At 35.9% G+C, this 22,663-nt stretch overlaps 1 protein-coding gene and 1 pseudogene across 7 annotated transcripts in view; both read left to right on the forward strand.

The window, feature by feature from the left end:
- The window catches only part of ANAPC1 (anaphase promoting complex subunit 1), a 102,566-nt gene that overhangs the window by 49,934 nt on the left and 29,969 nt on the right, over positions 1-22,663 (forward strand). For all 7 annotated transcript variants that reach the window (XR_006606467.1, XM_013045005.2, XM_045079144.1 and 4 more), the window contains 11 exons: positions 1,762-1,880; positions 6,173-6,444; positions 8,781-9,015; positions 12,061-12,152; positions 13,941-14,075; positions 14,261-14,343; positions 15,261-15,339; positions 16,049-16,123; positions 21,074-21,150; positions 21,888-21,978; positions 22,067-22,120. Coding sequence is in view for 6 of the 7 variants with exons in the window: in XM_013045005.2 (XP_012900459.1) it covers positions 1,762-1,880; positions 6,173-6,444; positions 8,781-9,015; positions 12,061-12,152; positions 13,941-14,075; positions 14,261-14,343; positions 15,261-15,339; positions 16,049-16,123; positions 21,074-21,150; positions 21,888-21,978; positions 22,067-22,120 (1,312 nt within the window). In the remaining variant the exon portion in view is untranslated. The remainder of the gene's footprint in view (positions 1-1,761; positions 1,881-6,172; positions 6,445-8,780; positions 9,016-12,060; positions 12,153-13,940; positions 14,076-14,260; positions 14,344-15,260; positions 15,340-16,048; positions 16,124-21,073; positions 21,151-21,887; positions 21,979-22,066; positions 22,121-22,663) is intronic.
- Positions 11,163-11,283, forward strand: LOC123391810 (annotated as a pseudogene).

Here is a 22,663-nt window from a genome sequence, read left to right on the forward strand (position 1 = left end):
AAGCTCAGTGCAGTTAGTCATGATTATTAACTGAGTTCATTGATATATGAAGCTAGTTTTTTTTTTTTACCTTTATAATTAGTGACATCTCAGAAGGGATTACAGTGTTTTGTTTTCATTATTACAGTTTTGTGGTTTCTGCTGAAAAGTTCTGTGGGATATGGCCTTGAGTTTTTCAGATTCTAAATTAACATGGGGCACTATTCCTAAATAATCTTGGGACCAACAGATTTTTCTTACCAGAAAAACTAGAAAAGCAGCTGTATGTATGTACAAGTTAGGGAGAGAACATGCTTATGAATAGCTTTGAAGAGAAAAATGTTAGCCTCTGCTTGGGTATTTCTGTCCCTTAACAACACAAATACCTTAATAAGAGTTTGATTGTTGAGTGTTTCCTGGTTATAAATGCCGCTATTTCCACAATTCCTGTTTGAATTTGCTTTAAGGGGCTACATAGAAACAAGTTAAGTATGGTGTATTAGTTTCAAAATATAGTCTATTGAAGCCATTTTAACTCTAAGTATAACATTTATAGTGCTGTTAATCCTGTAAGTCTTGGGCGCCTGGGTGGCTCAGTGGGTTGAGGCCTCTGCCTTCGGCTCAGGTCATGATCTCAGGGTCCTGGGATCGAGGCCCGCATCGGGCTCTGTGCTCAGTAGGGAGCCTTCTTCCCCCACTTCTCCGCCTGCCTCTCTGCCTACTTGTGATCTCTGTCTGTCAAATAAATAAAATTTAAAAATATGTGTATTAAAAAAAAGATATTTGAAAAATAAAATCCTGTAAGTCTTAGCCATCATGTAAGTGAAACTAATTCTTGTTTCCCTGGACACACCATGAAATCCACTGACTTCTAATATAGGAACTTCTTCCTTTCTGTCTACAGGTCACAGAAGTGACACTTCTTTTTTTTTTTGAAGATTTTATTTATTTGTTAGAGCATGAGAAAGAGATTCATGAGGGGCACCTAGGTGGCTGGGGGGGTAAGCCTTTGCCTTCGGCTCAGGTCATGGTCTTGGGGTCCTGGAATCTAGCCCCACATTGGGCTCTCTGCTTGTGGCTTCCCCCTCTCTCTCTGCCTGCCTCTCTGCCAACTTGTGGTCTCTCTTTGTGTCAAATAAATAAATAAAATCTTTAGGGAAAAAAAAAGGGAAAGAGATCACAAGCAGTGGAGAGGAGTAGAGGGAGAATCAGACTCCCTGCTGAGCAGGGAGTCTAATGTGGGACTCTATCCCAGGACCCCAGGATTATGATTTGAGCCGAAAGCAGATAACTGACTGAGCCTTTCAGGCGCCTGCAGAGGTGGACGCATCTGAGGCTATGTTGGCAAAAAGGATGGCAGGAGGATCCCAGATATACTGAAGGCAGCTAGACTGAAAATAGCAAAATGAGGAAACACAAAACATATTATTTTCCTTTGATCAGGTTAGCATCAGAATGGCATTTTGGGTTTCTCTTTTTGGTTGCTGAGGGAGAGTTGGCTTGGTTTATAGACCAAGTTTTTCACTCAAAGACTGGTTTTCACTCAAAGCAAGTATGGAACAAAAGAAATGTGTATCTCCCTTAGAGTTTCTAAGAACAAGAATATTAAAATGAGAATAACCATGTTTGGATGATTCATCTGCATCTTTGTATGAATTTACTATGATGTGATTTCCTCTTACATAGCAGTTTTTCTTTTGGAATGCTTAACTACAGATTATGTTCCAGGTTTTTTTTTTTCTTAAAGATTTTTTCACATGTTGGTTTTGATTTTAATTATAGATTGCTCCAGTTGTGTCAGCGAACTATGGCCCTTCCAGTAGGACGAGGAATGTTTACCTTATTTTCATACCATCCTGTTCCAACGGAACCACTGCCTATACCCAAATTGAATTTGACTGGTATGTTAAATTCTGGGCTCAGTGAGAAAGGAAAATGGTTAAGTATATTTTTAGTGGAGTTATTGAATTATTTTAGTTAAAACCAAAGGAATGTCTCTACTGATTTAAGATATCAGCCACTCTAGTGGATGTTAGAGCACAAATAGGAAATCAGACTAACCACTGTGGAAAGTCACATGCAGCCCATTACTAAATTTTACTTTTAATGAGACTGTTCCATGATACAAAAAGGCACTTGGGAAGGTTTAGAAAGATGATGATAGTGAGATTACTGGACTTTAAATAATCTTAAAGTATAATATATAAAAACATTGTATCTTAATGTGTTTTGTTTTATCTTATTATGAGTATATGATCCTTGTACAAAAACACAAAAAGATACTAAGCAGAAAGAAACAATGCTCATGTATAGTATAGTATAGTAGTCCCACTTGGTAGAGTGTTAATGTTTTGGTATATATCAATTTTATTCTTCTAGTTTATAATTTTATATATTTTTAATTATCAGAAAATTTAACTCTGTTTTAGAAATTATTTTCAGATTTAGAGTAAGCATCCTTTCAGATCTAGCATACATAGGTATACAATTATGTATATAGGTAGGTAGGTATTATGTACAGATATTTTTAATCAACTTCATTTTTATTTTTATTTTTACTGGTGGAATATAGTTTAGGTAAACAATGTGATTTTTGTTGGAAATTACTATTTTTTTGCTATTATAAATATGCTGTCAGGTTATAGTAATTTATTTATATTAATTGCTTTAGAGGTAGAACTACCAGCGCAGCAAGATTTTAAGGTTTTGATATAACATATTGTCAAACTACCTTTCTGATTCGTTTTTTGAATTTTTACTTCTGTAAGATGTAAGTGTGTTCCTTTCCTAATATTGATTACAGTGGGTTTTATAGTGTTTATTCACCTGATGCTGGTAAGAATATGTTCTAAAGGTGACAGTTGTGTACAGTTGAAATTATCATTGAAAATTCCTAGAGGTATAGTATGTGTGGTTTTATGAGACCTGTACAAGATGTATTTATCATACACATAGTAATGTATAGTGTAATCATATATACTAATAGAATTCCACAATGTTTTAAATTGCATAATTAAAAAAAACTAGGGTCCCATTCAGATACATAGAGAGCTCATACTTTCAGTAACGTATGGAAAATGAGATCAGCTGAATGAAGAATACATTTTCATCTCCAATATTATACCTATTGTGGAGCCCTGATTTTATTTAGAAACATAGCAAGCAGAATTACCTTCAATATTTGTATTGTTCTCTCAGAAAAGGAGCTGTATGGCAAAATCTGAATAATTATTGAATCTTCATGGAGAGTGGGCTATATAGGTGTTTCTTCTGTTAGTCTTTCAGCTGTTTGAAGGTTCCATATAAAGAATTTGAGTTAAAAAGAAAAGAATCTCATGTAAAACTGGCAAATGTTAAAATGTATTAAATCTGGGCAGTAATGCTAGGGTGGTATTAAAAAAATAAATGCATGAGTCATCTTTTTTCCCCCTGCATACATTTAGTTGAATTTGCATGTTTAGAATGTATTTCTGACATTAGTCTGAACTTTTATTCTTTTAGCCATTCTGGTACCCCCCCCAAACATTCTTAAAATACATTCAAGATATTTTCTTAAAATAGCTTCTTAACTCACACTGAAATCAGTACTTTTGTATGTCATTATTCTTATTGAAGAAAATTTGGTTTACCCTTTGCCTGTCATTTTCTCTTGTGTGTAAATACTCTGGTGAATATGATGAATTCTTTTAGAAAGTTCATTTGTTTTTTCATTATTAATCTCTCTGCCTTTTGAGAAGGTGAAAGTATACCTCATGAGCTTGTCGCCCATTGTAGCACTGTCATACACCAGTATTTGAGTTAGCTCTTAGGTACACAAAGCAAATGGTAAAAACAAATATATTTCACTTTGTATGTTTGTGTATACATACTCCAATTAAGACATTGTGCTTCTATCTGAAATTTATTTTACATAACTTCAGAACTCCTTTAAAACCATATTTTCAAACTTGTAGTGAACTATGTAATTTTATGCAATATTTAGAATAGTTATTTTAAATATTCATCTAAGACCTGACCTAATTTATACAGAACATTAAAGATATAAAAAGTATTCAGTATTTGCATGTACACAGTGGAGATCCAAAAGAGAACCAGAAGACTCAAGGAAAGGAATTCAAAGAGAGCTTAGTAGCATTATGAACATTTAATTTACAGTACTCTTACATAAGTTGACCATAAAATTTAATTTAACAAATACTCTTTATGGTTCACTGGGTAACTCAGGTCTATAAAATGATACTTTTTATAGTACTATCTGATTGCAATTTGGCATTTTTAACAAGGGCATGTAATTAGAAACAGAGAGAGACAAACATATATAGTAAGAGAACAAATTTATAAAGGTCCTTGTCTCTTTTTACAATGTATTTAATGTTCAGAGAAAAATATAGGCTGACATGTTTGAAAGTAACATCATTGTCATCAATCACAGGTTGAAATTTCTTATTCATATAGCTTGACCTTGATGTTAGCTTTCATTATATTTTTTAATAAGCTTATTTCTGTCAGATTTGAAGTAGTGGGTGTCCTAATCAGATCTATATAAAGTTAAATTGGTATCCATTTTCATAACCTCATGTGTATTAGCAAAAAGGATAATGGATTATCTTATTTTTAAACTTTTTTTATTAAAAAATTTTTTTTGAGTATAGTTGACTTACAGTGGTAGTTTCAGCATAGTAATTTAGTAACTCTGTATGTTATGCTCACCACAAGTATAGCTACCATCTGTTACCATGCAGTGTTTTTACAATATCATTGATTGTATTCCCAATGTGGTATGTTTTATTTCTATGACTTATTTGTTCCATAACCGGAAGTCTAAGTCTACTCTCCTTCACTCATTTTGCCCATCATCCTACTCTCCTTCTCTCTGTTGATCATGTTATTCTCTGTATTTATAGTACTGATTCTGCTCTTTGTTTACTCATTTCTTTTGTTTTTTAGAGTTCACATATAAGTGAGATCATATGGTATTTTTCTTTCTCCATCTGATTTATTTCACTTAGCATAATACCCTCTAGGTTCATCCATGTTGCAAATGGCAAGATATCATCATTTTTAGTGACTGAGTAATATTCCTGTGTGTGTGTGTGTGTGTGTGTGTGTGTGTGTGTATATACCTACGTATACTACATCTTCATTCGTCTATTGATGGTAGATGTTTGGGCTGCTTTCATATCTTGACTATTGTAAATAATGCTACAGTGAGCATAGAGTGAATATATCCTTTCAAATTAATGCTTTTGTTTTTGGAAAGTAAATACCCAGTAGTGGAATTATTGGATCAAATGATATTTCTGTTGTTAAATTTTTGAGGAACCTCAAAATACTGTTTTCTTCAGTGGCTATACCAATATACATTCTCATCAACAGTGCATGAGGGTTCCTTTATTCCCCCCACATTCTCACTAACATTAGTTAATTCTTATCTTTCATTCTAGCTATTCTGGCAGGTATAAGGTGATATTTCATTGTGGTTTTGATTTGCATTTCCCTGATGATGAGTGATGGTGAGCATCCTCTCATATCTGTTAGCCATCATATGTCTTCTTTGGAAAATTGTCTATTCAGATCTGTCTATTCAGATCCTCTGCCCATTTTTAATTAGGTTTTTTTTTTTTTCTGATGTTGAGTCATTGTAAGTTCTTTATATATTTTGGATATTAACCCCTTATTGGATATATGATTTTCAGTTATCTTCTCCCATTCAGTAGGTTTCCTTTTTGTTTTATTGATGGCCTCCTTTGGTTTTGTAAAAGCATTTTATTTTGATGTAGTCCCAATTGTTTATTTTTGCTTTTGTTTCCCTTGATATATAGGAGACATGTATAGAAAAATGTTGCTTTGGCCTTTGTCAAAGAAATTACTGCCTGTGTTCTCTTCTAGGAATTTTTTGGTTTCAGCTCTCACATGTAGGTCTTTAATCTGTTTGGAGTTTATTTTTGTATATGGTGTAAGAAAGTGGTCCAGTTTCAGATGATGAATTATTTTAAATACGGTTTTTTTTTTTTACCTTGCATCAAATTTGATGTACAAGTTAAAGTACTCATAATAACTAATGTCATTCCAGATATTATGGGGTTAAGGGTTTTGAATGTAGAAAAGGTAATCATTGTTCTCAAAAATCTAAATGGAGCAATTTTGGATTTATGAATTAGTCTCTCAATTTTAAATTCGTTTGATTGAATAGGACGTGCCCCTCCTCGGAACACAACAGTAGACCTTAACAGTGGAAACATTGATGTGCCTCCCAACATGACAAGCTGGGCCAGCTTCCATAATGGTGTGGCTGCTGGCCTGAAGATAGCTCCCGCCTCCCAGATCGACTCAGCTTGGATTGTTTACAATAAGCCCAAACATGCGGAGTTAGCCAATGAATATGCCGGCTTTCTCATGGCCCTGGGTCTGAATGGGCACCTTACCAAGCTGGCTACTCTCAATATCCATGACTACTTAACCAAGGTGAGACTCCCAGCACCTGGCAGTGTGCCTCATCCAGGCCCCTGCAGTAGCTCCTAATTGTTCTATTTGCTCTTCCTTCTTCATTCTTTACCTTTCAGTCCATTCTTCCCATAGCAGGCGGAGTCATTTTTCTGAAATGACGATTAGCATGTATCACTTCCCTGGTCAAAACTGTTTAAAGACCTTTTGTTGCTCTTGATGTACATTCTGGGAACCTATGTGACCCCCCTCACTTATCCAGCCTTACTTTGTATCACTCATCCTCTTGCTCTCCATACTCCAGCCACAGGGACTGGCCCTTTTAACTCCTTGGCAAACCAAATTCTCTCACTTCAGAGTTTGGCAAACAAACTCTTTCTCTTAGCATACTCTTCCACTTATATGCCGTAAAAATACACTTAAAGTATACAGTTCTGTGGTTTTAGTGTGTTCAAAGAGTTGTGTATCCATTCCTGCTGTTAGTTTTGGAAAGTTCATCAGTCCATAAAGGACTCTTATAGCAGTAGCAGTCACCCTCCATTCCCTTTCCCTCCAGCCCCTGGCTACCACGGATCTATTTGTCTCTGGATTTGCTGATTCTGGGCCTTTCATTTAAATGGAATCCTATAGTAGGTGGTCTTTTATGGCTGGCTTCTTTCTGTTATAATGTTTTCATGGTTTGTTCATGTTGTATCATGTATCAGCACTTAATGTCTTTTTTTTTGCTGACTAGATAATTCCATTTTGTGAATAGACTGTGTTTATCCTTTTATCAGTTGGTGGGTAGTTGGGTTATTTCTACTTTTTAACTGTTAACAAATAGTGCTGCTGTCAACATGTACATGTTTTTGTGTGGACATATGTTCTCATTTCTCTTGGGTTTATTCCTAGGAGTGGAATTGCTGGGTCATATGGTAACTCTTTGTTTAAATTTCCAAGGAACTACCAAACTGTTTCCAGAGTGGCTGGAACCTTTTTACAGTCCCACCAGCAATACATAAGTATTCTAGTTTCTCCACATTCTTGCCAACATTTGTCTGTCTTTTTAATTATTGTCATCCTAGTAGGTGTGAAGTAACATCTCATTATTTGGGTTTGCATTTCCCTGATGGCTGATGATGTTGAGCATCTTTCATGTGCTCATAGGACATTTGTAAGTCTTCTTTGGAGAAATGTCTATTCATATACTATGTTTATTTTAAAGTTGGGTTATCTTGCTGAATTATATTCTCTATGTATTCTGGATACTAAGGCCATTAACAGATAAAGGATTTGCAAAAATTTCTCCCATTCTTTGGGAAAGATACCATCACTTTCTGATGGTATCTTTGAAGCACACAGGTTTTTAATCTAATGAAGTCCAGTTTGCCTATTTTTTCTTTAATTGCTGTGCTTTGGCGTCATATCTCAATGCCAAACCTGTGGTCCTAACCCATTAACACCTATTGTTTTCTTCCCAGAATTTTACAGTTTTAGCTCTTAGGTTTAGTTCTGTGGTCCGCTTAGAGTTAATTTTGGGGAAGAATGTAAGGAAGGTGTCCAGCTTTATTCTTTTGCATGTGGTCTGCAATTATCACCGCACGATTTTCTGAAGAGACTGTTTGGTTCCCACTGAATTGTCTTGGCACCCTGTGGTCACTTGACCATTACTGTGAGGGTTTATTTCTGGATCACATCAGAACCTTTTACATGTTGTTCTCTCACCTGACCTCATTTTCTCTTATTTCCTAAAGCTGCGTACCTCCCTTTCTACCACTTTTCCTGGTTAATTTGAATTAATCCTTCAGGTCCTGTTGTAAGTTTTACTTCTTTAAATATTCCTAATAATTCTTCAGCTCCTCCTAATTGAAATTAGGCTTTCAAGAAATACTACTTCATATTACTTTGTACTTTTCCAACATACTGCTTTTTAATAATGTATTTATTTTTATTTATTTTTTTTTTATTTTTTAAAAGATTTTATTTATTTATTTGACAGAGAGAAATCACAAGTAGATGGAGAGGCAGGCAGAGAGAGAGAGAGAGGGAAGCAGGCTCCCTGCTGAGCAGAGAGCCTGATGCGGGACTCGATCCCAGGACCCTGAGATCATGACCTGAGCCGAAGGCAGCGGCTTAACCCACTGAGCCACCCAGGCGCCCTTATTTTTATATTTTTACTTTGATGCTTTTCCCCCTCTTAGGGCGCTTGCCTCATGAGAGTGAAGACTATGTTCTTTAGTTTGCTGTTGTATTCTTGGTGCTTCTCACTGTGCTTGTCAATAAAAAGTACTTACTGAAAGTCTGGCAGGCCTTACTTTATTCAAGACTGCATATTTGTTTTGGTAGTGACTTATATTTCATTTTACTTTCTACCATAGGGTCATGAAATGACAAGCATTGGACTGCTCCTTGGGGTTTCTGCTGCTAAACTAGGCACCATGGATATGTCAATTACTCGGCTTCTTAGCATTCACATTCCTGCCCTCTTACCCCCAACGTCCACAGAGCTTGATGTTCCTCACAATGTCCAAGTGGCTGCAGTGGTTGGCATTGGCCTCGTATATCAAGGGACAGCTCACAGGCATACTGCGGAAGTCCTGTTGGCTGAAATAGGTATGGCATTAACAGTGCTGTGTCTTCATAAGCGTATACTGCCCTCTCCACAGGAACCCAAGTAAAAACGATAGTAAAATTATAAAAGTTAAGGAAAAATAGTAGCTTTTATTAGAATATTCTTATGCTAATTTAACAAAAAAGTATAAGTAATATTTTCCAAGGCTGATACTCGTGTGCAGGTTATTTATGTGGATGTTTATTTGGTCAGCCTGTTGTTGAGCTCTAGAGATCCTATTTAATGAGCTAACCTGTGTTCTTAATCACGAGTGAGAGTGCTATTTATAGTGCTTTGTCTTTGCTAGGCAATATCTGGCAGTGATCTGCACTTGAAATGCAAAGTTGATTACTTTGATCCCTAGAAACAGTGTTCATTATGTTAGACAATTCTTACTTTCAGGAGAATGGAAGTGATTGACCCTTGCTTTTCCTCCTTTCTATGCTGGCAGTTATGTTGTTAATGAAATGCATTTGCTCTGTCTGTAATTGAGTCTAAAACTTTTGGAAATGTATCTTATGTATTGTTAATCTTTTTCTGACAAGTGGAAATACTGTTGGCATTACTAATATATTCCCTAATTTAGATACATAGTTTCATGTCTTGTTCTATATTCAGGATCTTTTCTATGTATATTTCAGGATATATTGTTGAGGATATATTTTCTCTGGACTTCTGTTAGTTAGCTATTGCCTCAATAATGCTACCTAACAAACAACCACAAAATTGGCCCAGCATCTCAGCTTTAGGCCATAGATCTAAACGTGGGTGTGCTGCTCTGGCTCCTGCTCCAGATGACTTATTCTGGGGCCCAGGCTAGAGGATGTGCTTGTTTTATGGTGATAACAGAAGGCCAAGAGGGAGAACCAAATAATGGAAGCACATTTCAGGCCTTTGCTTACATTGTGCCAGCTAAAATCCCTGGTTAAAGCTAGTCACGTGTTAAGTCAACCATCAGGCTCTGTCAAGAGTATGGATGTGTACATATGAGCACTATAGGGCAGTGAAATATTTCAACAATTTAATCTACTACAGGATGAAATAAATTATTTATAAAGCTGACATTTTTCTGTTACCAAAATATGTAATAGCGTTAAGTTGGTCTGAGAAACATTTATTCAGAAAGATAATTAAGAGTAGCTTTTATTTTTTATTTTTCATTTTTAAAAGATTATTTATTTATTTATTTGACAGACAGAGATCACAAGTAGGTGGAGAGGCAGGCAGAGAGAGAGGAAGGAAAGCAGGCTCTCTGCTGAGCAGAGAGCCCAATGCGGGGCTCGATGCCAGGATACTGGGATCATAACCTGAGCTGAAGGCAGAGGCTTTACCCACTGAGCCACCAAGAGTGGCTTTTAAAGCTTGTTCATCTGCAAGGTGAATCAAAGCACACCTCTTTTACGTGGTATATAGAAGATTTCATCTAGATTCATATGCATATGCTCTTTCATAGAATTATAGTCAGGTATACATACTATTTTATATTGCCCTTTATATGTATCATTGTCATAAATGTTTTTTAAAATTAATTTCATATTGTGTAATCTCATTGAATTGGTGTTCTGTAAATTGCCTATTTTCTGATTTTCAGGAATTTTTAGTTTATTTCTAATTCTTTGCTATTATATATAAATACTGCTTTTGTATAATATTGCTTACTTTTGTATCAATTTCTTTTTTTTTTTTTAAAGATTTTATTTATTTATTTGAGAGAGAGACAGTGAGAGAGAACATGAGAGAGGAGAAGGTCAGAGAGAGAAGCAGACTCCCCGTGGAGCTGGGAGCCCTATGCGGGACTCGATCCCGGGACTCTGGGATCATGACCTGAGCCGAAGGCAGTCGTCCAACCAACTGAGCCACCCAGGCGTCCCTCTTTTTTTTTTTTTTAATTACTTTTTTCTTGTGGGTAAAATCCCAGGAGTGTGAAATTTGTTTTGGACAGAGGGGTCTTTATGTATAATACATTTTGCTATCCTAAAGGGTAGAATTAGAATCAGGAGGTGCTTTTTAAAAAAATGAGCTAAGTGTCTGAAAACACAATATTTAGCTTAAAAACTTAGTCTTTCCTGTCCATTATTAGTATTTGAACAGTTAATTGGAAATAGTAAAAGAAAAACAAAATGCAAAAGATTAAAAATTAAAACATTTTAGCTTTGCGCAGTGGCAGTATCGTAGCCAATGAGGTTTATCCGAGGCGCGATTATTGCTAATTGAAAAATTAAAACATTTTTAAGTACTCTTCTTTTAAAATTTTTTTCTATTTCTTGATAATTTTTTCCCCTAGAACATCAGTTTTACTTTAATAATGGAGAACATGTGAACACATCCTTTTTATACTAAATCACTTAAAATGTTTAAAAATAAAACAGATTTTTATATTTTAAGACAAAACAAGAAATACCTTACATGTAAAGATATATATTTATATGAGATCTCACAGACTCCCTGATGTATCAGTTGACTTTTCCTTTTATTGAGAAAACTTTTAGAAATATGGTATTAAGTCATTATCTTCTATTCTCAGTTTTTCTCATATGTATGTACTTGGAAGTGGTCAAGTAGTTTTTTTTTTTTCTTTAATAAAACCCAAGGTTTCATAGTGTATAAAAGTCACTGCTTTCAAATTGATACATTAAAAGACCCATCTTGAGCTTTACATTGTAGTAAACCAACAGTTGTGCATATCATCTGTGATAATGTCATATCTTTCTGAGTGGGGTTATATTGAATCCATGGTTCTTATGCAACTTAATAGAAAGCTAATTCTAGGGCGCCTGGGTGGCTCAGTGGGTTAAGCCGCTGCCTTCGGCTCAGGTCATGATCTCAGGGTCCTGGGATCAAGTCCCGCATCGGGCTCTCTGCTCAGCGGGGAGCCTGCTTCCTCCTCCCTCTCTCTGCCTGCCTCTCTGCCTACTTGTGATCTCTCTCTGTCAAATAAATAAATAAAATCTTAAAAAAAAAAAAAAAGAAAGCTAATTCTAAAACTTATGATAGAATTTTAAGAGGCCAGGAGGCCAGCTTGAACTGTATTATTTTCTATTTTATAGGACGGCCCCCTGGTCCTGAAATGGAATACTGCACTGACAGGGAGTCTTACTCTTTAGCTGCTGGCTTGGCCTTGGGCATGGTTTGCTTGGGGGTAAGCATTCTCTGTGCCTTCACATGCTTCATTTATGATGTCTGCATGTTGAGACAAATGATCTTCACACTTAACTCTGAACACCACTCTGCCTTACTGTGACTTAACCTGATTCTCAGCTCTTTTTTCTTTTTTTCTTTCTGGATATTTTTCAAAGTACTGGATTTGGAAATGGAGAGAATTTGAAGTGAAGAGTGGGGCTCTAAGGTTTTTATTCCCCTGGCTTAGATGTCAGTGTTCATGAATGAACCAAGGGAATGAACTGTCTTGAATTAAAGACGCAAGATGAAGTGATAGCCCCTCAGACAGAAAAAAGAAAATTATATATGATCAGGATAAGTGTCTATAGTAGTTTCTAGAGATAAACGATGTCCTTTTGACATCTTGGTATTCACTGGGATCTCATTATGTTGTCACCATAGTATTTGCTTTGCGACAGAATGCAGTATGACTTTGTTCCATCTTTAAACACATCCATGAGACATAGTATAGAATTATCGGAAACGTTTGATCAAATCGACTGTGTCACCTGAAATGTGGGTTCTTAAGAACCACCAATACTGATTTATACTGAAACTGAATTCTAAAAAGAAAGTTCAAAATAACATGGAGGACATGGGGAGATGGAGAGAAGGGAGTTGAGGGAAATTGGAAGGGGAGGTGAACCATGAGAGACTATGGACTCTGAAAAACAACCTGAGGGTCTTGAAGGGGTGGGGAGTGGGAGGTTGGGGGAACAAGGTAGTGGGTCTTAGGGAGGGCACGTATTGCATGGAGCACTGGGTGTGGTGCAAAAACAATGAACGCTGTTACGCTGAAAAGAAATTAAAAAAAAAAAAAAAGAAAGAAAGTTCACTGTTAGGTTTTTGATTCTTCACATTTGACACATGAACTAAAGAAGCAGATGGTATAATGGAAAAGCCGCATACTGGAAACTGGGACCTTGATTTGGTTCTGACCAGTGAGTCATGTCCTTTAACTACAGTATTGTCTAGTGGTTAAGCAACTCCATGGATTGTTTTATATCCTTGTTTATACCCAACCCTGCCAGGTACTAGCTCTGTAACCTTGGGCTCTATGTGTGCCTCACTTTCCTCATCTGTAAAATAGTAGCCATTTGGTAGAATTGTCATATTAAGTAAGTTAATCCATTTAAACACACAGAATAGTACCTGAAACAGTTTTCAATAAGTTTATTATTATACTTATTATTGCTGAAATAGTTTGTAGGTACAATAATGAAAGAACTCAGATATTCAGAGTTCAAGTTTCATTTACAACACCTCATATATTGTTTTTTATTAGTATAATTAACTGTATTTTGAAGCCTTTATTTTGTGATATGAAAGTATTAAACATATAAGTTTTGTTTTTTTTTTTTTTAAAGATTTTTTTATTTCAGAGGGAGAGAAAGCATGTGCACTAGCAACGTTCAGGGGGAGGGACAGAGGGAGAGGGAAAAAGAGAATCTCCAGCAGACTCCCTGCTGAGTGAGCATGGAGCCCAGCCTGGGGCTTGATCTCACAACCCTGAGATCATGACCTGAGCCAAAATCAAGAGTCGAACGCTCAACCTACTGAGCCATCCAGGCATCCTGAAGTATAGTAATTCTTAATGTGAATAATTAAGAGCTTGTTTGAATGTTAAGTCTTGAGTAATAGTTATTTTAATTTAAAAAACCAAAATACCTTGTTTGAAGTTAGTTCATTCTTTTATTTGCCATGTGTGTGTGTTATGAGTCTTAGTCCATAAGATTTCCTTTCATATGTTTGTTATCTCATTTTCCAGCATGGCAGTAATTTGATAGGTATGTCTGATCTCAATGTGCCTGAGCAGCTTTATCAGTACATGGTTGGAGGTCATAGGCGCTTTCAAGCAGGAATGCACAGGGAGAAGCATAAATCTCCAAGTTATCAAATCAAAGTAAGTGCAAAATAAAGCAACAGATCAAAATTCTGAAAGCTAAGAAGTTAATTTGAAAATAGTAATTTTCTTACCAACATTTGTAAATCTGTTAATTTTAAGCATAGGCTAGTATGCAGAAGAATTTGTAATAATTCAGAACTTTTTTACATAAATAAACTTTTCTTTTTTTTTTTTTTTTATAGGAAGGAGATACCATAAATGTGGATGTAACTTGTCCAGGTGCCACTCTTGCTTTGGCCATGATCTACTTAAAAACCAATAACAGGTATCACATTCCCCCACTTCACCCCTTGCTATGATAGTGTGACTTCTTTTATGACCTCAGTAGTAAAAATAAATTATTTAATGTATTTATTTTCCTTATACTAGATTAACTTGATTTTGATTCTCTCCAATACTCAAGTTCCACAGATTTTTATCTAGAAACAGTATATTTTGCTATTTTAATCTTTGATAATATAGTTGCTAATTTTTATTGATTTTTGTTTTGTAGTTGATGTCACAACTAGAAAATACCCAAATACCCAAAATACCCTTCATTAATTATGCATGTTATTTGAAGATTGGTTAAACCAGAATCACTTAGCATTATTCTATTCTTGGTTACTATGTATAAAAATGATTTCTGTTTAGTTCAAGAACTTGCCTAATAATCATACCAGCTTCCTTCCCAACTCCCAATAATTAGGGCTGGACACATAAAAGTAGACTTTTGGCATTTATTTTTTTTATATTTTCTTTAGAAGAGTAAGTTAGGTAGGAGACATTAAACTATGTTTTATGTTTTAAGTCTTTTAAGTTAAAAAATGTTCTGAGATTCAAGAATTTTTTCAGCATTGTGAATTTCCCCATTAGAAAAAGTGAATGTATGTAAATTAACAAAATGGTTAAAAACAGGTATTTATTCATCTATTTTGGTGACTGTGTATGATGTTAGTGCTTTCTTGGTAATGGAGATATTTCAGTGAACAAAAAGAAAACCTGAAAAATTCTGTTTTCATAAAGCATATGTTGTCATAGGACAGGCATTTATCCATGACAAATGCTGTATTAGAGGGTATGAAGTACTATGAAAAGCAAATATGGTAATGGATGGAGTGGGGGTTTCTCGAGTGTCTTGGGGTTCCTCATCTTTTTTTCTCTAGTTGAGCAATAATACCTCCTGATACCCTCCACCAACAGATCGATTGCAGATTGGCTTCGCGCTCCTGACACCATGTATCTGCTGGACTTCGTGAAGCCAGAATTCCTCTTGCTTCGGGTATGGCACTTCATCATTTTTTATTTCTGCTAACATGAGGAGTCTATTTGTGCTTCTCAAGTTTAGCTCGTGAATATAAATGTTTCTGCAGGGGAGGCTTTTGCTATTAATCCATCATCTAGATGTAATTGGTAGTAATCTTTTGAAATTTCCCAAAGTAACTTGTAGGAATGCCAGGAAACACAACCATATTGCTATATAATACTAAGAGTTAACATTTCAACTTCTTACTTGATTCAACAAGCAGTAAGTGGCTGGGGCTGCTTTATGTTCTTTCATTATTAAGGATGCAGCATTACTATTTAGGGTATAATTAGGGACAGTAACTATTTGGCATAATTGCCTACATTTTTCCCTTTATTCTTTAATGTTTCAACTTGTATGTTTTTAGCCCATGAAAGCTTTTAAGTTGTGTAGACAGTGCTAAGATTCCCTGTGATTTTTCTTTTATGAAGTGAGTGTTTAAAAATTCTTTAAACTTTGGTAACAGTTAATTCAATTTAGGTTTTTTTGTGTGTTAAAATTTAAATCTTCAATTTATTTTAATTTATTTTAATGAGTTTAGCTTAGGTTGATATTTTGTACCGTTTTTCAAATTGTACAATTTTTCAAATTGCCTTCAGTTAGGAACTGATTTTTAATATGATCATTGTTATAAAATCTATGAACTTTGCCTGCTCTAATTGATTTTATCTGTTACATTTTTAAGACACTTGCTCGATGCCTGATTCTGTGGGATGATATTTTACCAAATTCCAAGTGGGTTGATAGCAATGTTCCTCAGGTGAGTATATATAATAAATATTGTTATATCTTTAATAGCATAAATTATGATTTCTTGTGGGGTTTTACAAAACCCTGTAAAATACTTATTTTTAATAAAGGCAATATTGATAATTATAGTATCTCTTGAAAACATGGGACCTTTTGGTTTAAGGTTGTGTGCTGACCAGACCACAGTCTTCTGTTTTGTCCCCAGATCCTGAGAAATTGTAGTATTAAAAATTAAGTATACCAAAGTACCCTAAAAAAGTATTTTGACCTTTTTATTCTCATTAAGCTGCCCTCTATATGCACAAACCAGGACCTGTCCTCAGTCCAGAAGCCATGAAAGAGGAAACTTACCAAGTGGTTTTCCTGTCTTCCAAGTGTCACCTCTCCTCTAGAAACTGCTTGCTTTTGTTTGATCTCTAGTGCATTTAGGTCAAGGATTGGGGAACCATGGCCCACCTATTTTTATAAGTAAAGTTTTTTCAGAATGCAGCCATGTCATTCATTTACTTATTAGGTATAGCTGCTTTTGTGTTAAATCAGGAGTTGCTTTAGATACTATATGATTTACAACCCAGAAATGTTTACTCTTTGGCCCTTCAAGGAAAGGTTTGCTGACTCCTGCCATAATAGTTAATTTTTATAATAGTTAATTTTTGTATTTTGCCTAGAGTTTATGCTTGTTTCCGTTTTTTTTTTTTTTAAGATTTTATTTATTTATTTGACAGAGATCACAAGTAGGCAAAGAGGCAGGCAGAGAGAGAGGGGGAAGCAGGCTCCCTGCTGAGCAGAGAGCCTGATGTGGGACTCGATCCCAGGACCCTGAGATTCTGACCTGAGCCAAACGCAGTGGCTTAATCCACTGAGCCACTCTTGTGCCCCTATACTTGTTTTCTTTTTATTTTTTCTTTTTTATTTTTTATTTTTTAGATTTTTAAGATTTTTATTTATTTATTTGACAGACAGAGATCACAAGTAGGCAGAGAGGCAGGCAGAGAGAGAGTGGGAAGCAGGCTCCCTGCTGAGTAGAGAGCCTGGTTTGGGGTTAGATCCTAGGATCTAGCCTGGTGGGATCATGATCCTGGGATCATGACCCTAGCTGAAGGTAGAGGCTTAACCCACTGAGCCATCTAGGCGCCCACCCACACTTGTTTTCTGCAAGAGAGTCAGTCTGATAGTTTATTCATTCATTACCTAAACTCCTAGATTTATTTCTATTTGTCTAGAAAACTTTACTTATAAAAATAGGTGGGCCATGGTTCCCCAATCCTTGACCTAAATGCACTAGAGATCAAACAAAAGCAAGCAGTTTCTAGAGGAGAGATGACACTTCTAGTTTGTTAGTGAGAAACAGGTGAGGAGGAGTTGTTTTAATTGACTCAGCCATTTGTCAGCCAAAATTTTAACTCCTAGTACATCTGAATATCAGAGATGTTAGTTCTTTCTGAAAGTGCCATTTAAAATCTATATTGTAGGATAAAATTAAAATTTTTTCCCCATTGCTTCACTTAGTGCATATTTGTTGATCTTCTTTAAATGAACTCTATAAATGTTAAACTCTAGGCTACATTTAACATGGATCTGACATGTGGACTGTCCTCAAGAAATGCTAATAAATTTACAAAATTTAGTTTACAAAGTTAAAGATATACACAAAATAACTGTATTCCAGAACAGAAAGTGAAAATCCATGCCAGAGTTCTCTTTTTAACTTTTGTGGAAATGTGGCCCTTGGACTTTGAATACATAGTTATCTTTCTCACATTTCTTTTACTTCAGACTCAATATTTTAAAGTTTGGCCTTTTTATATCAGGGATCCTCAAATACATGTTAACAAATTCCCAGTTACGTTCATTGATACTTTTTGTCACTCTCCACTTTCTCCTAGTTTTCACCTATTCTTTTCACTGATTCTGTAGCAGGGCCTCTTTTAGGATACAACCTAGTGTCAAAAGAGGTCTTAAAAAAGTCACTTTGTAAACGGCTTTTTTTTTTTTTTTAAGATTTTATTTATTTGACACAGAGAGAGAGATCACAAGTAGGCAGAAAGGCAGGCAAAGGGAGAGGAGGAAGCAGGCTCCTGCTGAGCAGAGAGCCCGATGTGGGCCTCGATCCCAGGACCCTGAGACCATGACCTGAGCTGAAAGCAGAGGCTTACACTGAACCACCCATGCCCCAAACTGCTTTTTTTGTTTGTTTGGACTTAAAGCACATCTAAAATAACAATAACTACATCTTCATAGCACTTTTTCCTTCATCACAAGCTTTACTCTACAACTTATGTTATGCTCCTAGGCAGTGTTGTACTGTGAGTTGCTCAGGTATTGCCCTCTGTGCATGGGTGGGAACAGTGTGCTCTTTCTGTTATCAGTATGTCTTTGCATCCATAAGACTGTGAACTCCTCAAAGTCAGCTGCTGTGTGTGTCCCTTCTTTCCCTCCTAGCAACTAGCACTTAGTAGCAAGAGCTACTGTGACACTGTTACAGTTAGACTGAAAGAAGGCAGACCATGGCACTAGACTACACTAGAGTCACCCAGCTAGTCAGAGCTGGGGTAAAACGGAAACTAGCTCTTAGGACCTCAGATCTTAAGAGTTTTGCATTGTACTCTCTACAAGGCAGAGGAGTTTGTTCATTTCCTGTATGCCTTACCTTGCCTTTAAAGGACTACATTTCTCCCTTTGATTACTCCTTATATTTTTTATTTAAAAAAAAAAAAACTTCCGGAGACCATAGGAAAGATGACAAGGACCAGATTGAGGAGGGGTTCTCCCTCTCCTCCCCCAATTATTTACAACCCAAGTTCTTAGTGATGCTTTTTAATGGTTTATGATCAAGTATAGTGTTAGAATACCTAGCTTAATGATGATGATGGTGATGACAATGATAGCAGCTAACACTTAAGACTTAGGCATTAATTTTAAGAGCTTTGAGTAGATTAAGTCTTCTAATTCTCAAAGGAACTTAGAAGGTAGGTACTTAAATTGTGCTCATTTTACAGACAAGACACAGAGCAGTCAAGAAAATTGCTCATAGTCACAGAGCTAGTTTGGGCCCTGCTGAATCTAGGCCTTAAACTCCAGTTTTAAAGACAAAAGGAGCTTATTAAATGCCTGCTGTGAAAATAGAAATATTCCATTCCTATATGATATAATAGACACTTTATATAAATGTTATAATTAGGTTATTTATATGTATATAAATTACTCACGTTGGAGTTATAGCAGTTTTTTAGAATGTCAGTCAATTTCTGAGTAAGTAACATTCAAAATTAAAAATTAAGTCTGAAGAGGAAGGAAGAAAGATGGAATTAGTTATCAGCCTATATTATACAGCCAGCATAATTGCTTACCTCACTGAGATTATCAGAGAGAAAAAGGTATTTTAAGTTTTTTGATTTGGTGATGTTCAGTACATAAAAAGATTGTATCAAGGACACATGGGGTGGCTTACTTGGTTAAGCGACTGCCTTTGGCTCAGGTCATGATCCTCAAGTCCCAGAATCTCGAGTCCCGCTTCAGGCTCCCTGCTCAGCAGGGAGTCTCCTTCTCCCTCTGACCCTCCACCCTCTTGTGCTCTCTCACTCTCTCCCTCTCAAATAAATAAATAAAATCTTGATTTGTATACTTTTTTTTTTTTAAAGATTTTATTTGAGAGAGAGAGGGAGCACAAGTGGTGGGCAGAGGTAGTGGGAGAAGCAGACTTCCCTCAGAGCAGGGAGACTGATATGGGGCTTGATCCCAGGACCTGAGACCAGGGCCTGGGCCGAAGGCAGGCGCTTAACCAACTGAGCCACCTAGGCGCCCCTAAATAAAATCTTAAAAAAAAAAAAAGATTGTATCGTTAGTGAGTTTACAATATTTATTGGTTTATTATAGAAAGCATCCTGAAATGTTACTCTCCTAAGCAGTCTTTGAAAAGATTATAAGAATAATTTTCAAAATTTAATTTAAAGTTAATTAAATGATTTAATTGAGTAATTTAAATCAAATTTAAATCTAATAAAGTTGTTTACTAAAACTATAAGGAAAGGGATATGTTTTTTTTTTTTTTTTTTTTGTCAGAGAGAGAGAGAGAGAGAGAGAGAGCGCGCACAGGCAGAGTGGCAGGCAGAGTCAGAGGGAGAGGCAGGCTCCCTGCGGGGCAAGGAGCCCGATGTGGGACTCAATCTCAGGACGCTGGGATCACGACCTGAGCCGAAGGCAGCTGCCCAACCAACTGAGCCACCCAGGCGTCCCAAGGGATGTGTTTCTTAAAAGTAGTTAAAGATTAATATATCTATGGTTTAGTTTAGCTTAGGTAATTTAGTGACTAACCTTACTCTGGTAGGCATAAGGCTAGAAATAACTCATGAATAAGAAGTATATATTTCTGATTCGAGTTCTTTCCAGTTGTTTTTTACCTTCTTCCCACTGCTTTCTCATATCCTTGCTCCAGCCCTATTCTCTAGTAATCTTTGCATTTCATTTCACTGCTGTGAAGTATTACATCAGCCTGTTACTGACTCAGAATACACTTCAGTCCTCCAGTTCATATGCATTCAGTCCTAATCAGTTATTGTTGGGTCTATCTTAGATTGGAAGTTGGATTGCATTCAATGTGATTAAAATATATGTCTTTGAATGAAATGGCTTACTTTATGTAATATGACCATGAAAAGCAGTTTTTTTCTTTTCTTTTTTTTTCTTTTTTTTTTTTTTTTTTTTTTGTGAAGGGGCCTGTGGGGCAGGGCAGAGGGAGAGGGAGAAAGAATCAGAAGGAGGCTTCACGCCTAGTGCAGACCTCTTTGTGGGGCTTGATATCACAACCCTGAGATCATGACCTGAGCTGAAATCAAGAGTCAGATGGTTAACCAGCTGAGCCACCCAGGTGCCCCAAAAAGCACAATGTTATTTTTCAAATCATGTAATATTTGTAACTTGAATATTAATGTCCAGGTATTCTTGCTTTCTTTCTTAACAGATTATAAGAGAAAATAGTATCTCTCTCAGTGAAATTGAACTTCCTTGCTCAGAAGATTTGAATTTGGAAACTTTATCGTAAGTCAGGAAATATGTAAATCAAATGAGCTATTATAGAATCTCTCATAAATAAATAGAAATATACTGTGTGGGAGAAGTACTTGATTTGAGTAATTCTGAATCCCCTATGTTTCTAACCATTACTTACCAGATGCTCACAGAGTTAATTTTTTCTTTGTTTTTTGTTTAGGTCTCTGAAGTGTAGAGCTTTTGCCCTCAGAAAACAATATCAGAGATTTAGCTTGTACATAGTCCTCATTTATCCTTTTCATTAAAAATATTGGCAGTTATTTATTTTTTTTTTTTAAAGATTTTATTTATTTATTTGACAGAGAGAGATCACAAGTAGGCAGAGAGGAGGCAGGCAGAGAGAGAGAGGAGGAAGCAGGCTCCCTGCCGAGCAGAGAGCCCAATGCGGGACTCGATCCCATGACCCTGAGATCATGACCTGAGCTGAAGGCAGCAGCTTAACCCACTGAGCCACCCAGGCGCCCCTTGGCAGTTATTTTTAAAAATTGTCTTCTTTGCTGTGTGTGAAACATGCAGTCAAGAGGCATACTTTATCAGTAAGGGCTACATGGTGCTTCTGCTGAAGAAATTCACTGATGGAGTAGAGGCACAGTTGAGCATTCCCTGAAGAGTGTAAACTAGTTTTGAAAACAGGAATATTTATTATTTTTATCCCCAGAAAATAGTAATAATGAATTTTAAAGCAAAATAAAGGTAGTATTAAATTTCTTGTAATCTGTTTTCAGGCAAGCACATGTCTACATCATTGCAGGAGCCTGTTTGTCTCTGGGTTTTCGATTTGCTGGCTCAGAAAACTTATCAGCATTTAACTGTTTGGTAAGAAGTATCTTAGTTTATTCTCTTTGTTTAAACAAAGTGTTAATAGGCTTCTTTTAACCTCAGATTTTTTCTTTTGTTTTTCCAGCATAAATTTGCAAAAGATTTTATGACTTATTTGTCTGCACCTAATGCTTCTGTAGTAAGTCTTTTTAATGATCATTCTCCTTGGGAATAAAACTGAACTTGAAAAAATTTACTGGTAACTTAGTTACTTATGGATTGTTAAGTATCTCTGCAGTTTGTTGAGTATGGGAGATTTGAAGTTTTGGCTCATCTTTGTATTTGTGGTCTGGGGTATTAATTAGGTGAGAGTATGCTGACTCTTGAAGGATATGCAGGTCTCTAATTCTTGTGATATCAAAAACCATATCTTTTATGGATTCTCATACCCTATGGCAGGGATCTCAGGACTGAATATTGGTAACTGGGTTTTTTTTTTTGGTAACTGCTTTTTAAAAAGAAAGTTAGTCCTTAGTAAAAACGCAATTCCTTTTGAGGCATTGCTACTCTAATAACAGGAGATTGTAAGATTTTCCTGATAAAAACCACACAGATTTCTGCAACATTATAATATGAGAAAACTAGAAAATCAAAAAATCTGAAAATAGGTAAATTTGATTATGGTGTATCCAGACATTGTTATACAATGGAGCTATCATACTCGTGCTCTAAGAATTTTTTA

This window comes from Mustela putorius, unplaced genomic scaffold (assembly GCF_011764305.1).
Source record: "Mustela putorius furo isolate JIRA1106 unplaced genomic scaffold, ASM1176430v1.1 tig00000281_pilon_pilon_pilon, whole genome shotgun sequence".
Classification (NCBI taxonomy): Eukaryota; Metazoa; Chordata; class Mammalia; order Carnivora; family Mustelidae; genus Mustela; species Mustela putorius.